Source organism: Phalacrocorax aristotelis, chromosome 4, assembly GCF_949628215.1.
Source record: "Phalacrocorax aristotelis chromosome 4, bGulAri2.1, whole genome shotgun sequence".
NCBI lineage: Eukaryota > Metazoa > Chordata > Aves > Suliformes > Phalacrocoracidae > Phalacrocorax > Phalacrocorax aristotelis.
The window spans coordinates 25,263,961-25,285,165 of NC_134279.1; the positions used below are offsets into that span (position 1 = coordinate 25,263,961).

The following is a 21,205-nucleotide window of genomic DNA, read 5'->3' on the forward strand; positions in this document are numbered from 1 at the left end:
GCGGTTGTTCTGGCATCGTTTCTCTCCCTTCTCCTTCAGAAACATTCAAAGACCACAGAGGGAGACCACGCATGAACACTTTAAGTGGAGCATTTCATATCTTGAGGGATGGACAGACTGGCAGCAACAGAGGCAAGCGAGACACAGGAGAAGCAGTCGCTTGACGAGCGTGACAGAGGCTCCCTGAAGAGGGTGGGCGCAAACACAACCGGTACTCGTAGCGTGAGGGACGGGTCCCTCCACGCCGCCGCGGACAGGAGGGCTGACACCTGCCTGCTTTCCAGGCGAGAGCAGCAGGGGGGCTGCGACGCCCCAACACTGGCAGCACTGTTGTGCTGTACCTGTTCTTTGAAAAATGTGACATGTCCTTCAGCCTACACCTGCAGCGCTTACCAAAAGGTCTAATTTTACCAAGTATAGATGAAAACAAATTAAGCAACTACCCAGAGATCCTGGGTTTCTGTAAGCTTTGGAAAAGGTCTTCAAAGCAACATAGAAAGCCATGTCAAAAAAAATCCAAGTGGCACCCCTTCTAGGGTTTCTCTGCTAAGCTCCCAAATCCCCCAAATTTGAATCCAACTCCTGTAAGGTAACAAGGGGTGGTTTCATTCATTCCCTTTGCTACAACATGACACTGCTGAGAAGGAAGTCCAGTGACAGTGTTCCAAAGTGTCAGGCACGTAGGGAGAAGATAGACATGTTAAGTATACTGTGCTGGACACGGGATATGAGCAAGCTATGGGCTGAGAAGTCTTGTCACAAATGACTGAAGCCATACAATGAGGCTTGAAAACGAGTGCTAGGCCATCTAATCCTTATTGATAAGTGTTGCCACCCTACAAACCAGATTTTGAGAAGCTGAGGCTCAGCAGAGGGTGTAAGATTCGGGTATAACCAGGCAGTCCTAGTCGCCCTAGCTGAGCAGCCGACCCACTGGAAATGAGAGAGGGGTGGCACGCAGACAACAGGGATGTCGTCAGCCCTGCTCAAGGCAGAGACGTGCACCAGTGAGACTGGCATTTGCTTGGAAAGGACAGGGCCCCTTCAAAGCTAACAAGGGTACAAAATACTAAGCAAAAGCCTGCTAAGCATTTGCAGCCTGTGTCCGGCCACTGCTGCAAGGTGGACAAAATCAGAGTTGCCAAAATGGGTGTTAATCCCGTCCCTCAGCTTTCTGACGCCAACATAAAAAGCAACCGCATATAGATGCGGGGGGGTAAAAAAAAAAAAAGAAAAGTCAGAAAAAAGAGAGAGAAGGGGGAAGGGAAGATGATGCCCATAAAGGATGGTTTGCTTTGTCCTGCAGAAATAGCAGCCAGAGCAGGAAGAAGAAGGAATGTGCATATGTGTGTGCACCATGTGGGGCAAAGGCAGCATATTTCTCTTCAGCCAAGAGCACTGCGGTCATCTGTCAGCGTTGTATGCCTGTGTACAAGGAACACCAAACACTATTTGCCTTCCAGTGCCTCTGACAATGGGTTTTTCGTGTTGATTTCCTCATCTGAATTTTCCTTTTGGCTCCCCGGCTCAGAGTGTATACATCTAGTTTTGATGACACTCAAACAGCTGGCTGCAGACAAGTCACAGGCTTGCACGTCTGGTGGAGTGTAACACACGCACGCACACGCACACCCCCTCGTCCTGACCTCTCTCCCTTCTCCTCTGCAATCTGCTGCATTTGAAATGTTTTCTTCTGCAACTCCCTTGCCAGGCTCGCTTCCCCTGCCCCCGAGGGCTGCTCCCCAGACCTGCCTGCGGTCCGGGTGAAGGAAAGGGGGGGCCCAGGGCTGAGCTCAACCTCTGACACCGGGCCGGAGCACGGTTTCACGCCGCCGGCCGCCCCTCGGCAGCGCCCCGCGGCTCCTCCGCGCCCGCGGGCCGGGCGGGTGGCCGGGCCGGTGACCGGGAGCCCGGAGCTGCGGGGGCTGGTGCGGGGGCTGGTGCGGGGGCGGCGGGGCGAGCACAGGGCTGCGACTGCGGCGGTGGGAGCCGGAGGCAAGAACAGTTTCTGAGCGGCTAAAAAAGTTCGGATCAGCGAACTGTGTTGCTGTCAAAGATTCCCCCCCCCCGCCTTTTTTTTCTCCCTACACCCCCTCCACCCCTTCCCCCCCTTTTTATTATTTTTAAGGCAGTCGATGTGGTAATTAAGAATTTGGTGAGAGCCCGGTCAGGTCACCTCGTTTCTCAGATCAGAGCCCCATCAGAAATTCTTTCAAGTGTCCTTCTGCGTCGCCAAAGATGACAACAGCAAATCAATAAGTGCTTGAAATGAAAGGGGTTGCTGGCTAGCCCCCGAGGCTACAGATTTTCGCACCGCCGGTCTTTTTTTTTTTTTTTTTTCTGAACTTCTCGCATTCCTTTGCACTGCCTCTCCGAGGAAGATCTACCTTTTTATCCCTAGTCTCATGACGAAGGTAAGTGCCCTGTTAGCATCTCTACCACAGGACGGGCCCCGCCGACTCCGGCTCCTCTTCCTCGGTGGCTCCCGGGAAAGGGCGAGCCGAGAGAGCGGCCCCGGCCGCGGGCACCGGTGCCGGAGCGAGCCGGGAGTTACAGCCCTTCCTCTTCTTTTTTCCTCCTTCAAGAAGAGAAAAATAAATAGAGGGGAAAAAAGAGAAAAAAAAAAAAGAAAGAGAGAGAAAAATTAATAGAAGAGGGGTAAGGGATCAAAGAGAAGGAAAATAAATACGGGAGCCGCTGCGCGAAGCTTAGATTACTCGGTGTTAACAGAGGGTGCTCCGCTCCGGTTCGCACCGCTGTCCTCACCCCTAACGTGCCCCGGTTTAACAATCGTCCTAACGACCGACGTCCTCGGGACGTTTTAATTAGGTAATTCATTACTAAGTCAATACAGGCATTTATATATTATTTTACCTCAAGTGGTTAAGCGCTAATTTCGAAATTATTATAAAACGCGAGGCATAGTAATTTTAATTTATATGCAAATCAACGAGTCCATTCGAAATGCTTTATTTTTTAACAATTACTGTGTCGTAGCGCCTGGACGAACCGCCCGAATGTGCAATTTTGAAACCAGTTCTGGACAGGAAGAAAATATTCGAGCAGCCCAACAAATCAATAATGTTTGAGTGTGTTAAACATAGCCAGCTATAGGTATTTACATACTCGTTTGCTGTCAGATAAGGAGCTCAGAGAGGTGGGAGGAGAGGCTGGGGGGTGGCGGGAGGGATGGCTCGCGAGGGCTGAGATCATAATCCGGGAATGAAGAAAGTAAATGGCCCTGAATTGCCCCATCGCACACTTTGGAACATAACTCCCCTTCCCCCCGGCTCCGCAGCGCCGGCGCAGGGCGCTGAGGATGCCCGAAGGGCGGCTCCGTGCCCAGGCACCGCCGGGCTCCCTTCGCCTTTTGGCTCTTGTTGTTGTTCGTGTCGGCTATTTTTTTTTGTTTGCTTCTTTGTTTGTTTGTCCCTGTGCAAAAAGCCTCCCCGTTGGGCAGCGGGGAAGCAGCCCGGGTCCTCCTTCGCCTCGCCCACGCTGAGACCCGGCATCACCCGCGGAGGAGCCCCGCGGTTCCCGCCGCCGTCGGGAGCACCGCTGGCTGCGCCAGGTGCCTGCAAAACGGATAATCGCGACAGGCGTTTATGAAAACAGCTTTTCGGGTCGAGAAGTAACCCCGGCCCTCTGCCCAAGGCGCTCAGAAAGCCGGCGTGGCGGCCGGGGCCGGGAAGGAGGGCTCCGGGCCCGGGGGTTCCGCGGGTGCCGGGCCCGCCGCCGCCGCAGCCGCCGCGGGAAGGCTCCCCAGCCTCCTCGGGGGTTTTAAAGCTGTTGTCACCGCGCTGGAGGGAGGGGGGAGCCAGACTATAAATACAGCCGCCGCGGCCTTTGCTCGCCCTGAAATCTATTATTACATTTATTGCTTTGACAGAAGGGGGGGAAGAGAAAAAAAAAAATTGAAATCCGCGTATTAAGTCGGCTCCGCAGTTTCCAGACACCCTGGAACCCCTCTTCCACGGCAGCACGTCTAATGTATTCCCTGGTGATTCTGGGCATTAATTAGTTGTTTAATAGGAGTATGACTAAAAATGTAAAAGAAGGATTAGGAGCGTGAAACGTATGTCCAGCTCCTTCCACGCACTCGGGGAGGGAATGAAAATCACCCTGTATCTTATGTTTCTCCGGGAGCCATTTGCATTTCCCACCAGCTGCTCACTTCAGCCGCTCCGGCCCTGGGGCGGCCGGAGCGGGGCGCGGAGGAGCCGTGGGCGCGGAGCCGCTCCGCGGCCGCGCAGCGAAGGCGGGCGCAGCAGCCTGCCTTGCCTTCCCTCTCCAAAGAACAGCGGGGCCGGGGGGTGTGTGGGGAAGGTGCGCCCCGGAGCAACCGGTTTGTTTTTCCCGGGGAACCGCGAGTGCGGGGTGGGAGCTCGGCGCCTCCCTCAGCGCCCGCTCCTTCCTCGGATGCGCGGGGAAACTGGATTTCACCTGGCAGAGCGCTGCCAAGGACAGAAGCGCAGGTAGCCGAGGCCACACTTAAGTAATTTATTTCTCCTCAGAAAAACTCCCACGCGATTTCACTTCCTTGCGAGAGGAAGCAACCCCCTCCGCCCGGCGCGGCAGCTGCCGCGGCGTCGCCTTCGAAGGGCTCCCACCGGCAGCGGCGGCGCTGCGGGATGCGGCGGAGCTTCCCCGGGAGCCGCCGGCCGAACGACCCGCTGGAAACTTGGCCGCTTCCAAGGGCTGGCCGTCCCCCTCCGGCAACAATTGCCTAGCCCCCTGCCCACGCCTAGAAATAACTAAAATTCACTCCAGGCTGAAGTAATTTAAAATTAGCCACAAACAGATCAGGTGCAACCTCCGAGTGAAGAAAGCGCCTATTTTATTTTCGCGTGGTCCCTCTAGAAACAAAGCCGCGGAAACGCTGCGAGGAAAAGCGATCGCTTTAGTTTGGTCTAAACGGAGATATCCGACTTCGTTATTTTCTTAAACACGGGAAGGCATCGCAAAATCGAAAACAAATCCCCGCTCCCGGCGCCAGCTCGGTGTTTGGGGGAAAAGGGGGAGCGAGCCTCCCGTAGTGGTTTCTCGCTATCGTCCGTGATGGAGGCAGGGCGAGTAACGGAGGCGAGCGGCAGGGATTCGGCTACTCCAGCCCTGCGCCGGCCCAACGGGCGCGAACAGGAACCCCCGGGATTTAAAAAAAATATATAGAAAAAGTTTAAAAATATACAAAAAAGTGGGTTAAAAAAGGAAACCTCTCACAATGGGTTGGCGATCCCTCTTCACACCTGGTGCAAGGACGGCCGCCGGCCCGGCCCGGGAAACTTTGGCCACAGTTACTTGTCCCGGCCGGGGCGGGCGGGGCGAAGCGGGGCGCGCCTTGCGCGGGCGCGGAGGGGCCGGGGCCGCCGCCGCCGCCGTCCTCCCTCACCTCGGTTCTCCTCTGGCTACCCAGCCCGCCGCCGCCGCCTTTTGTCCTTCCTCCTGCCCCCTCCGCGGCCGGGGACCGCCGCCGCGCTCGTCCCCGCGGAGCGCCGCGGAGCACCGCGGAGCCGCCCGGCCCGGCCCGGCCCGGCCCCGCGGCGGCGGCGGGGCGCGTTCGACGGAGCGTGTGTGACGTCAGGGCCCGGGGAGGCGGGCGGGGCGGGGCGGGGGCGCGAGAGGGCCGGGGAGGGAGGGAAGGAGGGAGGGAGGGAAGGAGGGAGCCAGCGGCGGCGGCTCCGCGGCCCCGCAGCCAGCGCAGGAGCCCGGCGCGGCCCCGCCGCCCCCGGCAGCACCGGCACCAGCAGCGCCAGCAGCGGGGCGGACAGCGCGGACAGCCCCGGTGAGTGGCGGGGGGTCCCGGGGGGTGCCGGCGGACGGGCGCGGGCTGCGGAGCCACGGAGCCGGGCGGTCCCGGCTCGGCGCGCCGCGGGACGGGAGCGGGGCCGCGGGCGGCCGCTGCGGGCTGGAGGTGCTGATGTCCTTCCGGGCGGCTGCGGCCCGTCCCGCAGGGCTGGCGGCGAGGGGAGCCCCCGCTGCCCCCAACCCGTTACCCCGCCGTGCCGGCCACGGCTTCCCCCGGTGGGGCGGCCGCGGGGAGTACCGGTCTCGCAAGAGCGGCCGCGGAGGCAGCGCCTTCCCGCCGCGGGGCCGCGCACCGGGGCGGGAGGACGGGACGGCAGCGGCGGGGGGGACAGGGACGGTAGGGGCGCCGGGAAATCGGGATCCGCCGCGCCGGCTGCAGGCTCGGCGGCTGGGACCCCCCGGCACCCCCCGCGGGGGGAGCGGCGGGGCCCGGCCGCCCCTGCGGGCACCGCGGAGGGACAGGCCCCGCACCGAGCTCCCCGTTCGCCGGGAAGCCGCCGCCAGCGGCCGCGGGCCTCTGAGCAAAAACCCTCCCGCCGAAATCACGGAGCTAGGTATTTCGGGCGTTGCTGAGATATCTGCCGGTGGACTTTGGTTTGGGGGGGGCTTGTGTTGGGTCGGTTTTGGGGTTTTTTGGTTGTTGGGTTTTTTTCTCCTCGAAAAAAAAATAGCGGTAGATACCGATAAAGAACAAACAAATCCCGCGTGACCCTGCTTTTTTGCCCGCGCCCTGCAGTGGCTCCGGCCGGGGCGCTCCGAGCAGGTTGCTGCTGCGCGGGCCCCGCAAAGCCGCGGAGAAAGGGAAAGCTGGCCCGGCTGACGGCTGCTGGGGCGGCGAGTGCACGGAGGGATTTAATTGCGAGCGGAGGAGTGCTCGGAGAAATGGAAATGGAAAAAGCAAGTGGAGTTGCTTTCATTATTTGAATCGCCGGGCCGGAGACAATAGGAAAAGGCTTTTCGCTGCCCCTCGGCCCCGCGCTGCGACGTGGTTTGCGACAAAAATTAGAAGAGGATACTGAGAGGAGGAAGGGAAGGAGGAGTGTGGGCGCCTGAGAGCGAGGAAGGAATGATAATCCGTCCGGGAAAGGCGCTTTTCTCCGAGGAGACCGGCGATTCAGGAGAGAGGAAAAAACTTCCCCTCGGTGGCGGTGCGTGTGCGTGGGGGGAGCCGCGCGCCTCCACCCGTGGGATAAACCTGCCATCGAGGCAGGCGGCGGGAGAGGGCGGCTGGATTTGTCGCGCAGGACTAATCTGGACGGAGACCTGTCCCGATTTAAGGACCGTCGGCGAAGAATTAAGGTTCTTTTAATCGCCTACCCGATTAATTTAGGCACGGTCCGTGCGCTAGGCCCGGCTGCTGGAGGGAGCGGCGTTTCTCCTTTCGGCTTTGAGCAGAAGCCGCCGTGTCACTGTGAGACCCGGAGGGGTCTCGGTAACGGCACCTTCCCATTCCCCCGTTTCCCCCCTTTTTTTCTTTTCCTTTCCTCCTCCCCCCCGCCCCCACCTCCCGCCTTTCCTCCCCTTTTTCCCCTCTCCCGGGGGCGGCTGGCGCTGCCCATCCCAAACGTGCCTCGGCTCCAGGCTGCCGCATTTCTAAGCAGCAGCTAATAACGCGCCCTGTTCAGACATTAAAAAGGAGGCGAAGAAGAAGAAGAGGAAAGATTACCGAAATGGTGGTGACATGCAAATTTTCCCCGAAATTATCATAAGTAAACATTTGAAGCCTGGACTAATAAAATCCCATCTGTGTTACTTCATATCGAGTTAGTAGAGAGCTGTGATAATGAATTTTGTAATATCTCACGAACAGACATCTCAATCAGGCACTAATCCCGAGATTTTACTGCCCAACCTCTCCGGCCGGGGAAGGCGCCGGCGGCGGCCGGAGGGCGCGGAGGGCGCAGCTGGGGAGCGGGACCTCGGTGGGCGCAACAGCGGCCGCGCATCTCCCGCCGCGCGTGGGGCCCGGCTGCGGTACTGGCTGCCGCCCCACGGCACCCCGGGCAGCGGGGTCGGGGTGGCCCGGGGCAGAGCCCGGCCGCGAGGTTCGCGGACGCTCCGCCACGTCCCCAAATAACGAGGGGTGGACGGAGGCCGGGCGGCCCGACGGGCTGGGGAACCGCCACGGGGGTTTGCACCTACCCCGGGGGGTGACTCGGGTGGGACCCGAGATGGAAGCAGGGGGTAGGAGGCACCGTGCGGACACGGCCGGGGAAAGGTGGGGGTCCCGGCAGTGTCGCTGCGACGTGGCTGCCCGGCGGCTGGGTTTCTCTTTTCCATCTATTTTTCCACTCCCGGAATTATTGTTTTTAAAACTCCGGTGCCTTCGTCTTTTACAGGTAACGGGTAATGGAGTCCAACTGCCGCAAACTTGTCTCCGCCTGTGTTCAGCTAGGTAAGAGAGACCATCTCCCGCCGGGCCGGAGGCACAGCGGCTGCGGTGCGGTGCGCGGGTGCGGTTCGCGGGTGCGGGGCCGGTCGGGGTGGCGCCGCCTCCGCCGAGGGGTGCGCAGCAGCGGGCGCTGACCGCCTCTCCCCTCTGTGTGTGTCCGTGTGTCCCCCTCCCCGCCCCGTGTCCCCGTGCCCAGGGGTGCAGCCCGCCGCCGTCGAGTGTCTTTTCTCCAAGGAGGCGGACATCAAAAAGGGGGAGCTCAGCGAGGCGCCGGAGGGCCGCAAGGAGCCCGCCGGCAGCAAGCTCTTCGGGCGGCCGCCCCCCAGCGCCAATGGTAAGCGGCGCCCCCCTCCTCCCTCCCTCCCTCCTTCTCCTCCCCCCCGTCCTCCGCGCCCCCTCCGCGCCCCTCCGCGGGCCGCGCTGCTGGGGCAGCGGGCGGGAGCTCCGCGCCGGGCCCGCCTGCGCGGCGCCAGGGCGCCCCCTGCTGCCCGACGGCCGCCGCTTGCGCCGAAGATGCGCGGCCGCGCGCCCGGCCGTCCCTTGCGCCGAAAATGCGCGGCCGCGGGGGAAGGGGAAGGAGAGGGGGTGCACGGCACCCCGCGGCTGCAGGCGCGCACTGAGGGCCGCCGGCAGCACCGCCCCCCTCCCAAAAAAAAAGCATGCCTGTCAGCGCGCCTTTCGGATACCGGCAGCGTCGCGCTCGTATTTATTTTTATTTCCTATTTTTTGACACACACACCCCCACACCCCGCCCGCCCCCGCCCGTAGACAAGCCGCCGGCCCGCTCCTGCCCCAGAGCCGGGCAGCGCCCTGTCTGCAGCAGAGCCGGCTCCTGCCTGTTCTTCCCCTGCCCCTTGCAGGGGGTCTGGTAGGCGACCCCGAGGGGCGGTAAAGAAAAACAGCAATGCAAACATATTACAAAGAAGAAAACAAGCGCTCTGTATTTCGAGAGACTGTTTAATCCAAGATAAACGTAATTTTGTTTAAATAAAATATATTAACCTGAATTAATAATACAGGAAACTAGAGTGAATTAATAATGCACGTATCCCTGGTCCCGTGGTTAAACACTCCCTTGTAAGAATACTGTATTAACCCTGTTTGGCCAAACAGCTCGCTGTTTCCCAAACAACACCCAGTGATTTCAGGAGGAGCCGCGTCTCCTTCCCGAGCCCACCCTCCCGCGGAGACTTTAAGCAGGATTTGCTAGCTGGACATCAAACCCCCTAGGAGAAGAAACGCTTAGGCTAAAGGAAGGTTAGCGCGCAAAATCCGGGGTAATTCCAAACGCAAAGGTATTACGAGCCGATAATTTTTAATCCCGGAAACATACACGATATTAAATTGTGCACAAATAGGCTTTAGCAAGGTCTGGCGCTTTTTCCCTCCGCCGGTAATAAGTGTTAAACAATGTGGAAAGGAAGGGTGACATTGCTTTCTATATGGTTTGCAAATAAGAAAGGCCTTTTTACCCTCCCCTGCCTTTCCCTCCCGACGAACAGGTGGTCTTAATCAAAGCCCTTAGCGCGATCTAACGGGAAAGTGGGGACCCTTCTGATATAATAAATTTATGAGCCCTTCCACGCCAGCTTTATTCGACTAAGTATTTATAAAAGTAATATCCACATATGCTCCCTGACACGGTAACTTTTACTTCCTCTGCTGAGAAACAAATGGTTATTTTCTTAACCATCAATTATGAACCCGGATTATTGTAGTACACGCAAAATTTCCTGCCTCGTCACCGTGTCAGCCGGCCGGGTTTTTACCCGTCGGGCTACAGGGGAAATTGCTGTCCAAACACCTTTAATGCCATTAATTAAAATAAAAGGCGGAATCCAAGAAGCGACGCGGGTTGCCCATCGACGGGGAAGGGAAGCGCGGAACGACCGCGGACGCGGACGTGTCCCTACAGATGTGGGGACATGTCGCTGCAGATGTGGGGATGATCCCTGTGGGCAGCCCCAGCCCGTGACTCTGTGCGACGGAAAATGGCAAGATCTGAGACGCCCTGAGCTGCTGGGGCGACTCGCTGCAGATCGTTGAAAAAACGGAGAAATCACGAGTGTTTTCTCGTGATTCCGTGGGGTTTTGTCGGGTCTGGGCTTCGATTTGCTGTTAATCGCGCGGTGCTCGTTGATTTTTGTCTCGCCTGACTGTCAGGACGTCGCGCTTCCTGGGATTTACCTCCCAAAAAGTCTGGACCTCGGGGCGGGCTGGGTGGGAGGCGGGGAAGCGGAGCAGGGGGGTCTGGGGGAGACACCACCCCACCCCCACCCCGGTCAGAGTTCAGTTTCGGAAATTGCGAGGGCGGTCAGGTAATTTCGCGAGTTAGGCACCACTCGGGGGCACAAGGAGAATAATCGCTGACTAGCGGCATTGGCAATAATTGTAAAAAAGGCGAATGTTTGGTCAAATCCATGCTCCTGTGAAGGGGGGAAACGAAATTCAGTAGGGGACCCTGCAAAACGACACGGGCGCGCCGGGTTCCCGCGGGGAGGGAGGCTTATTCCAGAAGAAACGGGTCCGTGGCCACGCCGGGGAAAGGCGAACGGGAAAGTAGGAAACTCTTAATTGCAGCCCGGGGTGTCAAACGCAGCCCGGCGGGCGTCGTGTTTGCCCGGAGAGCCGGGAAAATTGCTGCTGCGCGGCCAGTCCCGCAAAATTAGGAAAACTTCAGCACCCGCTTCGACAGCCCCACAGCACGCGTTAATGGTTGCCGGTGGGTTTGTTCGAATAATTTTTATGCAGGGCGGGAGGATGCTTAAACTATTAGTGTGTATAAGCGTATGTGCGTATGTAAGCAATACGGTTTGTCAGAGGTGTGAATTCTACTTCAGGAATCCTTTCCTGTAATCGATAATCTGGGTATTGCTGAAACAGCAGCCTCCGACATAAAACGCTGAAATTGCGTTCCGCCTGATATCATCGTTAAGCATCACAAATTGATTGTTTCAACTCTTAAAAATACGGATATCTATCTATCTATCTATCTATCTATCTATCTATCTATCTATCTATCTATCTATCTATCTACCTACCTACCTACTTACCTACCTACCTACCTACCTACCTACCTACCTTCTTTGGTCCGAATATTCCGTAACTTAGGGTCTTTTTTCCTAAAACGAGAACGCCGCGGCCGCTCGAGCTTTCCGCCCGGGCCGGCGGAGGACGCGGCACCGTGCAGCGCCAACGGCCTCGGCGCCTTTTTGGAGCCCCGGGACGGGGTGGGCGCGCAGCCTCCGCCCCCGCGGGAGGGAGCGTGAGCGGGGGGGGCCGAGGCGGAGCCGGAGCGGAGACGGCCGGCCGGCCTGAGCCACACAAGGCGGTCACATTCGTCCCCGGAGCTCCTACCCGAGCGGCGGCGCCGGGCTTTCCCCCCGCCGGGGCGGCGGCGCGCCCCCGGTGCGCTGCCCCTGCGCGGCGCGGCGGAAGCTGCGCGCCCCTTCCCGCAGCCTCCGCCGAGCGCAAATTAAAAGTTATTTATTGCGCTTCGGATATATAACCCTTCCCCCCCCCCCCCCCCCCTTCTCCGTCGTCGTCGTCTGAGAATAATATATGCAGCAGTTGTTAGCCTCACTCCAGGGAAAACTAAATGTATAACGAAAGCTTATTCGTGAGCAGGAATATACTAACGGAACAATCTGATGTCTTCTTAATCCTACGTAAAAAGCTCTGTAGTCTTCCTAATATTGACTGAATGGGTAATTAATGGCTCTTCATCGAGGAGAATACCCGGTAATCCGAGATAGGCGAAAGACAACAAGCCAAAGGTAAAAGACAACAGGACTAGCAGGAGACTCTGCATAAGAACCAATTTATCCATTTAGGAGAGTATTACGCCTAGAAACAACGATCCCGTAAGGAGATAAAGTGGGAAAATAAGCACCCGCCGTAGGTCTGGCCACCCCCTGCACCCCCAGCCGAGAGCTCGGCTCCCGCTCCCGGCCCCGCTCCCCTCCTGCCCGCCTCCCGCACCGGGGCCAGCATCGGGGACCCCGGAGGTCGAAAAACGCTCTCCGGGAGTGACAAAAAATATTACAAAATTACAAAGGAAATGCAGAAGGTGGAGCGAGGTGGGGAGCAGCCCCAAACCCCCATTTTTCGCTGCCCTCCGGCCCCCCGAGGCGCGGCCCCAGCAAGCCCTGCAGCACCGGGCGAAAGGGGAAGGAGGGAATTCTCCCAAATAGTTTTTTTTGGGGGGGTGCAGCACCCTCGCAGCAGGCGGTACGCGGGTGAGCCGGCCGGGGTGGCTTCGCGGATAGGATCCGAACCTGAAAGGGGACGGGAGCTTCCAGCAGGGGGGGAAAAAAAAAAGAAAAAAAAAATTGAAAACACTTTTGACATTTTAATTGAAACCTTTACCTCTAATATATTACTTGGGTGGCTACAATTAGGTTGTTTTTCTATTGGCTGACAGCTTTTAAAATATTATTTCACTCGGGAAATAAAAGCTTCATCTCAGATTATAGGTGGGTATTTTTGGATTTACGTGATTTATGATCACCATGACAACTAATGCTGCGTGGTAGCTCCCCTCCTGCCCGAGGTGGGGGAGTTTTAATCAAAGGCATGTAACGAAATGCCGGCACCCTCTCTTTTTAGGCTGCCGGGGCCCGGGACGGTGCTATGTCCCGATTCTGGAGACGGCCGGGGGGCCTGTCCCGGCTGGGGCTGGGGCTCCCTTCCCCGAGGGAGCGGGCCGGGACCCGCCTGCCCCCCTCGAGGCTTCCGGGACGGCGGGGGCCGCGGCGGGGCGGGCACCGGCGCTGCGCCCGGCAAGCGCGTAAAGCGCGTAAAAAGCGCCCTGCGCCGCGCATCCGATAGGGAAATTTTGTTCTGAGTCGCGGCGGAAGCAGCCAGCATTTCCCCAAACTGACTAAAACTGAATGAAGGGAAAAAAAAAAAAAAAAAGGAAAGGAAAGGTGGGGAAAGGGCTCAGGGGAAAGGGCTCATCTGCGAGAGGGCTGCATTGTCCCGCTGACAAAAAAGAGAGGGGGGGATAGCACCGTATCCCCTCTCCCTCCGGTTCCCCCCCCCCCGCCCCCCGGGGCTTTGCAGGCTGGTTACGACCCCGACGTGGGGCTGGCGAGGGGCAGCGCCCCCTCCCCGCGCCCCTCGCAGCGGAGCCGGAGCCGCGCCCGCGGCCTTGGCGCGGTCCCGCCGTGGGGAAAGTGTGAGGGGGGCCTGGGGGGTGGGGGGACACACACGGATTTCTGGGTGCAGGACCACGGAGGTAGGGAGAGGTTAAGAAGAAAGGGGGATATGATTGGTAAACAAATTGTGCAGAACGGAGCTGGATTCATATTGACTTAGTTATAGGTCATCTGCTGCCGGTGCAAAGGGAGGAAATATTTACTTTACACATATACTTTATGATCTTGGGGGAATTAGAGGAAATTCAATAAGAAAACGGCTAGAATCATTTTAAACCCCCTATTTAAAAGACTTAAGCAAATTAGAGTCTTATCAGATTAAAATCCACTACAAATGTAAGAGCATTGTCTCCGTCGAAACGCTGTGGGGTCTGAGGAAAGAGATTCTTTGCCAAATCTCAGGGATAAAAACACGTCATTTAAACAGCAGATAATGAGCAGAATGTAAATTAATTTAACCTTCTTTACTAACAGGCTGCGAAAGTAATATGTATAATTTGGCGATAAGTAAGATTGCGAGGGATGATGCGTACCTGGAACGAGCATCAGCGGCTAAAAGAAAGACCCTTGCGGGGTGGGGGTGGGGGGCGGGGGGGGGGGGCAGGGCGGGGTTGGAGGGGGAAGCAACGGGTTAGAGGAAAGTTTGGGTGCTGGGGTGTGGCTGCGGAGAGCCACAGCAAGGGGAAACCTTCGGTAACTTTTCGATGCCCTCGCCTGTGCGGGGGAAGAGAAGATAGAGGCGCAACCCCCATTTTCCACGCCGGGGCTCCCCCGGGCTCCCCACCCCTCGGCTCCCCGGGGCAGCGCCGGCGCTGCGGGGACAGGGCCCGGGAACGGGCTTCTCTGCCCCGGGACATCCCGGCCAACGCGGGAGGGCATCCCGCCCCCGCGCTAGACCCGCTGGAAACAGCCCCGCTCCTCCTTGCGCCGCCGAGACCGGCGTCCACAGCAGCCTCGCCCCCGCGCTACACGCAGGCCCGTGAGCGGGGACGGCGGGACGGGGCGGCCCGTCCCGCCGCAGCCCGGTGGGGCGCGAGGGGGTCAAATCCTGCCCCCGCACCCCTCAAAAATAAAACCTCAGAGGTGGGCGGGCCGACGTGGGAGCGATTTGCGGGCTGGCGGCCGACCCAGTGCGGGGCTTGGCCAAATTCTGCAAAGGGCTTCCGTGGGCGCGGGTTCGGGGGCGCCGCGCCGGGAAGCGGGACCCGGCCGAGAGTGGGGAGCGATCCCTGCGGATCAGTGCGCGGATACGGTGTAAAGCCGGGGTGGGAAATCCTCCCCGGGGGCTCGCTGGTGGAGACCCCGGCCGGCTGCAAGGAGCGGGCGGGAATGGCAGTGCCAGCGAGAGGGTTTTTCCCCGCCTCCGGTGCAGGCGGAGGGGGACTGCGAGCGCCACGGGGGCGGGATGGACGGGCTCTTCCTCACTCCTTTGGGTGTGATGTCGAGCTTTCCGTAGCCGCGCCGCAGAGGGGTGGTTATTGTCGTCGTTCGCGTTTAGTTGTTGTAGCTGTTACTGCTACTATTGCTGTCACCGGCCAGCGACCCGCCGTCTAGCCGGCCGCGCACCCCTCCCGTTTGGTTTCCACCCCCTCCGTAACGAGGGAATCGGGCCCGGGGCTTCCTCGCTTCTTTCCTCCTTGCTGCAGCGCCTCCCTCCGTGCCGAGCGTTCGGCCCCTCACCCCCGCAGGTCCTCGAGTGCGGAAGGCGGCGCGGAGGGGCGCGGAGCGGGCGTGCCCGGAGCCGCCCCGACGGGGCGGCCGGCGGAGGCCGGGCTCTCCGTGCGCGGGTACCACCCGCGGGGCAAACCGGGGGGTAAAACGCGAGGGTTTTTTTGGGGAGTGGGTGGGGGTGCGCCCGCTGCCGGGAGAGCGCGGGGGGCGGCCGGGGCCGCGCGGGGCGGGGCGCAGGGCGGGGCGCGGGGCGGGGCGCGGCGGCGGCGACGGGGCGGGGCGGGGGCGGGGCGGGGGCGGGTGACGTGCCGGCGCGGGGAAGGCCGCCGCCGGTTTAAGATGTCAGGCCAAGAGGGAAGCGGGCTGAGCTGATGCGGTGCGGGGCCGGCCGCGGCGCGGCGCGGGTCCATGCGCGGGCAGCGGAGGGGAGCGCCCCGCGGAGCGCCGCCGCGCCTCGCCGCCCCCGCCCCGCGGAGCCCCGCGGCGGGCCGGGGGCCGCCGGCCGGGGAGCAGCCGTGTCGCCGTGACGGCTCTTGCAGGACCGGACTCGCCCGCTCGCCTGTCGCGGCCGCCGCCGCACCCCCCCGGGCGGCGGGGGCTCCTGGGCTTGCCGTGCCGCCCGAGCGCTAGCCCTGCCGGCCCCGGCGTGGGTCCCCGCCCAGCAGCCCTGACCCCCCCGGAGCCGCGGGGCAGCTCCGCGCCCGCGGAGGGGGCGCCGCGCCGACCCTCCTACACGTACCGACACCTACAGACACACGCACCCCTTCTCCTACCGACCCCCCAGGCGCGCACGTAGACTTTGGCGTCCTTTTGCCGATGAACTGCATGAAGGACCCGTTAAGCCTGGAGCGCCTGGGAGCCGGGAATAAGCTCTGCTCCTCCTCACCTTCCTCCTCCTCCTCATCTTCATCATCTTGCCACCACCACCAGCCCGCGCTGGCCATGGCGACGGCGCTGGCGCCGGGGCAGGCGCGCTCCTCCCTGGAGTCTGCCAAGCACCGGCTGGAGGTGCACACCATCTCCGACACCTCCAGCCCCGAGGCCGCAGGTAAGAGGGGGCGAGCGGCAGGGACCTCCGGCCGCCGGCGTCCCGCTGCCCTGCCCGGCCCGGCCCGGTTGGCGGCACCGGCAGCCCCGCCGCGCCCCGCACCCGAGCCGCGACCCGGTTCGTGGCTTTTTTTCGCGTGCGGTGTCTGTGTGTGCCGGCGTATAGAAAGATAATGACATGCGTAGGGATAAGGGTAGGCGAATGGCATGTACAGCGGTGGGCGAGTGGTACGGACACGGATGGGCGAATAATACGGATACCGGGCGACGAATAATATAGGTATAGGCGGACAAATACGGGTAGAGACGGGAGAATGATGTGGGCACAGACGGGCGAATAATTGGGACAGGGGCAGAGGGACAGCGCGATACAGGCATGCGAAAAATATAGGCAGAGACAGGCAGATAATATGGATTACATACGTGCAGATGGGAGAGCAATACGGATACAGAGAAGCGAAAAACGTGCACGTATCGATGGGCGAAAAACTTGCACACGGAGAGGCGGCTCCGTGCCGCTGCCCCGGCGGCGACGGCTCATCCGTGAGGAGCCCACCCACCCGCGGGTGCCCGCGGAGGGGCCGGGGCGGCGAGAGGCCGGGCGGGTTAATCATTAGACCGCCGAGCGGCAGCAGGGGCGGCCCGCGGGATGCGGCGGCGTGGGGACGAGCCGTTCCCCAGGCGCGGGAGAAGAGGCTCCGGGAGCTGAGGCGCCCTTGTTTTCCGCCTTGTTGTTTTTGGTTTTTTTTTTTTGTTTCCCCCCCTTACAGAGAAAGATAAGAGCCAGCAGAGCAAGAACGAGGATGCGGGGCCCGAGGACCCCTCCAAGAAGAAGAGGCAGCGGCGGCAGCGGACTCACTTCACCAGCCAGCAGCTGCAGGAGCTGGAGGCCACCTTCCAGCGGAATCGCTACCCGGACATGTCCACTCGGGAGGAGATCGCCGTCTGGACCAACCTCACCGAGGCCAGGGTTAGGGTAAGTCCCGACACGACACCCCGGCTCCGAGCAGCGGGCGTCGGAGGGGGTGGGGTGGGGGGTGGGGGGGAGAAAGGGGAGGAGGGCTGAAATGTTTGCAGCTGCTTTCGATTTCGGTTTGTATGCAAACTTCAGAGCCTTTGCACAAAAGCGGGGCAGAGCAGGGCATTTCTGTCAAAGCGAGACAGATTGGGATATCTCTCTCTCTCTCCCTCTCTCCGGAATATGGTTCGCTGCACGTTTCGCCCTCACCGTGCAATGCGTCCTGCTCCTTTTGATCGAAACGCTAATGAAAACATTAGCCAAGAAAGCAACTTGGAACAGGCTGCAACCTGCGCTGCCTCTAATGAGAAAAAGATGTAAAATACACAAGGGCTTTTACTTCACTCCGAGGCACTCGCGACGTGCCCTTCCTTGCATTTTCTCTTTCTTTTGGTTTCACAATTCGACGAGCGTCTCTCTCCGCCCTTTCCCCCCCTCCGAGATTTATGGGACCATCACGGCGCTGCAGAGATGCCGAGGCCGAGTCCTGCTCGCCTGCAAACACCGCGCTGAGGGGGGGTGGGGGAACCACCCAAAAAAGCCCCCAAACGGGCAGAAAGCCCAGATTTTCGGAGCTCCCCACCGCCATAAATCCTCTCCCCGCGGTCGCTTGAGGAAAGGGAGAGAGTGAGAAGCGGGGGCGGCAGCGAGCGGGGCCGGCCTTCCCTGGTGTGCGGGGAGCGGGGCCCGGCCGGGGCCGGCGCGTCTCCGGAGCACGGCGCGGTGTCGGGCGCGGGGCGGCTTTTGCGCGGGGGCGGGGGTTGGTTTCGGGCGGCGCGGTGCCGTCAGACGGGGCCCCCCTGTCCCCGCCGTGCCCGAGGGGGCTCCTGCAAACACCCCGGGGCAAGGGGCGGCTCCAATCCACACGGCGAGGCGGCTGCTGGCGGCTGCCCGACGGGTCAGACACCCAGATGTGGATTGGGAAAGGGCACGTTTTCCCATTGTCTGCGGGAGGGTCCCTCGGATCTCATTTAGCACGTTGTTAAATTGAAGTGTTTTCTTTTTCTTCTCTCTCTCTCTCCCCCCCCCCCCCTTTTTTTTTTTTTTTCACCAAAGAGCAGTCGAACAAGTTTGTTTAGAAAGTGGGTTTCGGCTCTGGAAGCTTTCGCGCAGGAGGAACTCGTAGCTTTAACAAACTGAAGCGAGGATTTATTAGTTGTTGGCTTCCCCCTCCTTCCCCGTAATAGGAAACATCGCCTTAAAATTCCGCGGGTTTCCAGGCGTTTTGCCCTCGCTTTTGCACTTTTGTGTTTCCCCTGGATGGCTCCAGCGCGGAACAAGCCAAGGAAGGAGGCGGGGGGGAAGAGAAACGAGAGGGGAAAAAAAAGAAGTTAGAAAAGAAGGAAGCGTTGGCCTCTGGCGAGAATTAGGGCATCGCAAATTACGCCGGAGGGTGCGGGGGGGCGCGGAACTGCCCCGCTAAACCCCGGCGGCACCGGGGGATGCGGGGGATGCCCGGCGGCCCCGGCGCCGCGCGGGGCTCCGCACAGGAGGCGGCGAACCTCTGTGTGTGTATATCTCTGTACGTGCACCGTTTTATATCTATTTCTCTCTATATATGTACGTACGGACACGCTCGGCTGTTGGCCCGAGAGCTTGCGAAGGGCCGCGGTGGTGGCTCCTGACTAACTCGCGTCTCGCATCTCCCTCCCTTCCTCCCTCTCCCCCCGTTTCCAAAGGTTTGGTTCAAGAACCGCAGAGCCAAATGGAGAAAGAGAGAAAGGAACCAGCAAGCCGAGCTTTGCAAAAACGGCTTCGGTCCACAGTTTAACGGCCTCATGCAGCCCTACGATGACATGTACCCCGGCTACTCGTACAACAACTGGGCAGCCAAGGGCCTGACCTCCGCTTCCCTCTCCACCAAAAGCTTTCCTTTCTTCAACTCCATGAATGTCAACCCTCTGTCTTCTCAGAGCATGTTCTCCCCTCCAAACTCCATCTCCTCCATGAGTATGTCTTCAAGCATGGTACCCTCGGCAGTCACCGGGGTCCCCGGCTCCAGCCTCAACAGCCTGAATAACTTGAACAACTTGAGCAATCCCTCCCTGAATTCTGCGGTGCCAACGCCAGCCTGTCCTTATGCTCCTCCAACACCTCCGTATGTTTATAGGGACACATGTAACTCGAGCTTGGCGAGTCTGAGACTTAAAGCCAAGCAGCACTCCAGTTTTGGCTATGCCAGCGTGCAGAACCCCGCTTCCAACCTGAGCGCTTGCCAGTACGCGGTGGACAGACCCGTGTGAGGCGCCCGAGTAGGAAACACTGCATGGGAATCCCTCCCCACTTCCCGCAGAGACTGAGAGTTACGCTAGAAAGTAATGGGCACTAGAGAGAAAGAGAAAGGAGGAAAAATCCGAGGCAGAGAGAGAGAGAGAGAGAGAGGAAAAAAAGAGGAAACCACTGAAATAAGATAGTTCCTTTGTTTTCAAAGGACCTCCTGCAGATTCTGAGATCTTTCTTTCACTAAGAGTATTTCAACAGTTACAAGGACATATATATATATATATATATGGACAAATGTTTGACTGGATATGATATGACATTTTAATGTTACTATAAGCTTGTTATTTTTTAAGTTTAGCATTGTTAACATAAAAAAATGACTGAAAGGATGTATATATATCGAAATGTCAAATTAATTTTATAAAAGCAGTTGTTAGTAATATCACAACAGTGTTTTTAAAAGGTTAGGCTTTAAAATAAAGCATGTTACACAGAAGCGATTAGGATTTTTTCGCTTGCGAGCAAGGGAATGTATATACTAAATGCGACACTGTATGTTTCTAACATATAATTATTGAAAAAAAAAAAAAGACCATTGTGTGAATATCAGTTTTAGAATAGTACCTCTGGTGGATGCAATGATGTTTCTGATATTGCAATGTAAAACATGCCCTGTGTATAACATTTCGTACAATATTATTGTTTTACTTTTCAGCAAACATGAAAAAAAATGTGTTTTATTTCATGGGAGTAAAATATACAGCATACAGTTTTGTCTGGATTTTTATTTACTGAGCCAAGCTGCGCAGCGGTAACTGCTCTGCAGTGATTGACTGATCGTTGATACTGGATCTCGTTCTCTGGAAACACAGGGCTGTACTTTTTATTGCAATACAAATAAATGCTGGCATTTTTTTTCACGTTCAAAAAAAACCACAAAGAAAATAAAAGAAAAAACCCAAGCCTCGCGTTAACGTTGCATGCTAGAGAACCGCGAGGCTCAGACACACTGCCTTCCGTGCAGCGGGATCCCTTTATTCCCCCGCGCAGCCCCGAGAAAATGGATTATTTGACATCGTTGGCCTCTAGAATTACCAGCCACAAAGTTGCTGTATCTCGAGCATAAATTTCTCCCGCTGTGAAGGAAGCTTTTATTACATTAAAGAAGAGGGGGTGGAAAAAAAAAAAAGAAAAAAAAAAAAAAAGGAAAAGAAAGCCAGTTTGCAAACAAACTGCTCCTGTTTAAAATAATCTGCCCCTTTGGCCGCCCCTTGCGCTCACCTTCTCCCTTCAGCGGGGAGATCCTTCATGTAATATTACATTTCTTTTTCCAAATCCCCCTTTCAGACATGAAGAGAAACAAAGAGCAGCCCAAATAACCGCAACCCCGCGGAGCGCGGGGGTTGAGAGGTTAGCCCCGAGTTTCCTGCGACTTCGTGCTGCAACACGTCGTTGAAGGGAAAGGTCGTGCTCTCCTGTGTTTTGTTTTAAGTAATATCGACCCATTCATTCTCAACCTGCTTGTTCGTGAAATTATACAGGATTATAACTTTGCCATCGCCGGACGATTGAAACAAATCAAGATGAATTGCTGCTCGGCCCTCCCATCGGCTCACACCCCGGGCGGGCGAGGAGGGGCGGGCGGGGAGGGGGGCAGGACCCGGCGGCAATAGCCGTATACGAAGAAGTTCCGCAGGCGCGTAACCTGGCGAGGGGCGCGGGGACGGCAGGGAGGACACTCACCGCGGCGGGGGCGAGCTTGCTCCTTGCGCGGCCTTTGCGCGCTCCTTGCGCGCTTCCGTGAGGTCGGGAGGAGCCGCCGGGGGAGCGGACAGCGCGGAGGGGGGTGTCCCGCCCTCCCCCCCCCCCCCAGCGGTCAGGCAGGGAGAG

The 21,205-nt window shown here is 58.7% G+C and overlaps 1 protein-coding gene across 4 annotated transcripts; it reads left to right on the forward strand.

Moving 5' to 3' along the window:
- The first annotated feature begins 2,374 nt into the window (after window positions 1-2,374).
- On the forward strand, window positions 2,375-20,084 carry PITX2 (paired like homeodomain 2). 4 transcript variants are annotated; one of them, XM_075090645.1, is made up of 6 exons: window positions 2,375-2,414; window positions 8,145-8,200; window positions 8,394-8,531; window positions 15,812-16,075; window positions 16,845-17,050; window positions 18,772-20,084. In XM_075090645.1, exons 2-6 carry the CDS (start codon window positions 8,155-8,157, stop codon window positions 19,333-19,335), a joined length of 1,218 nt encoding a protein of 405 aa, XP_074946746.1. In that variant the 5' UTR covers window positions 2,375-2,414; window positions 8,145-8,154; the 3' UTR covers window positions 19,336-20,084. The 4 variants fall into 4 exon arrangements, with proteins under 4 accessions (XP_074946746.1, XP_074946749.1, XP_074946747.1 ...); XM_075090644.1 differs by lacking the exon at window positions 2,375-2,414 and adding an exon at window positions 5,645-5,782; XM_075090646.1 differs by lacking the exons at window positions 2,375-2,414; window positions 15,812-16,075 and adding an exon at window positions 5,644-5,782.
- The last annotated feature ends 1,121 nt before the right edge of the window (window positions 20,085-21,205 follow it).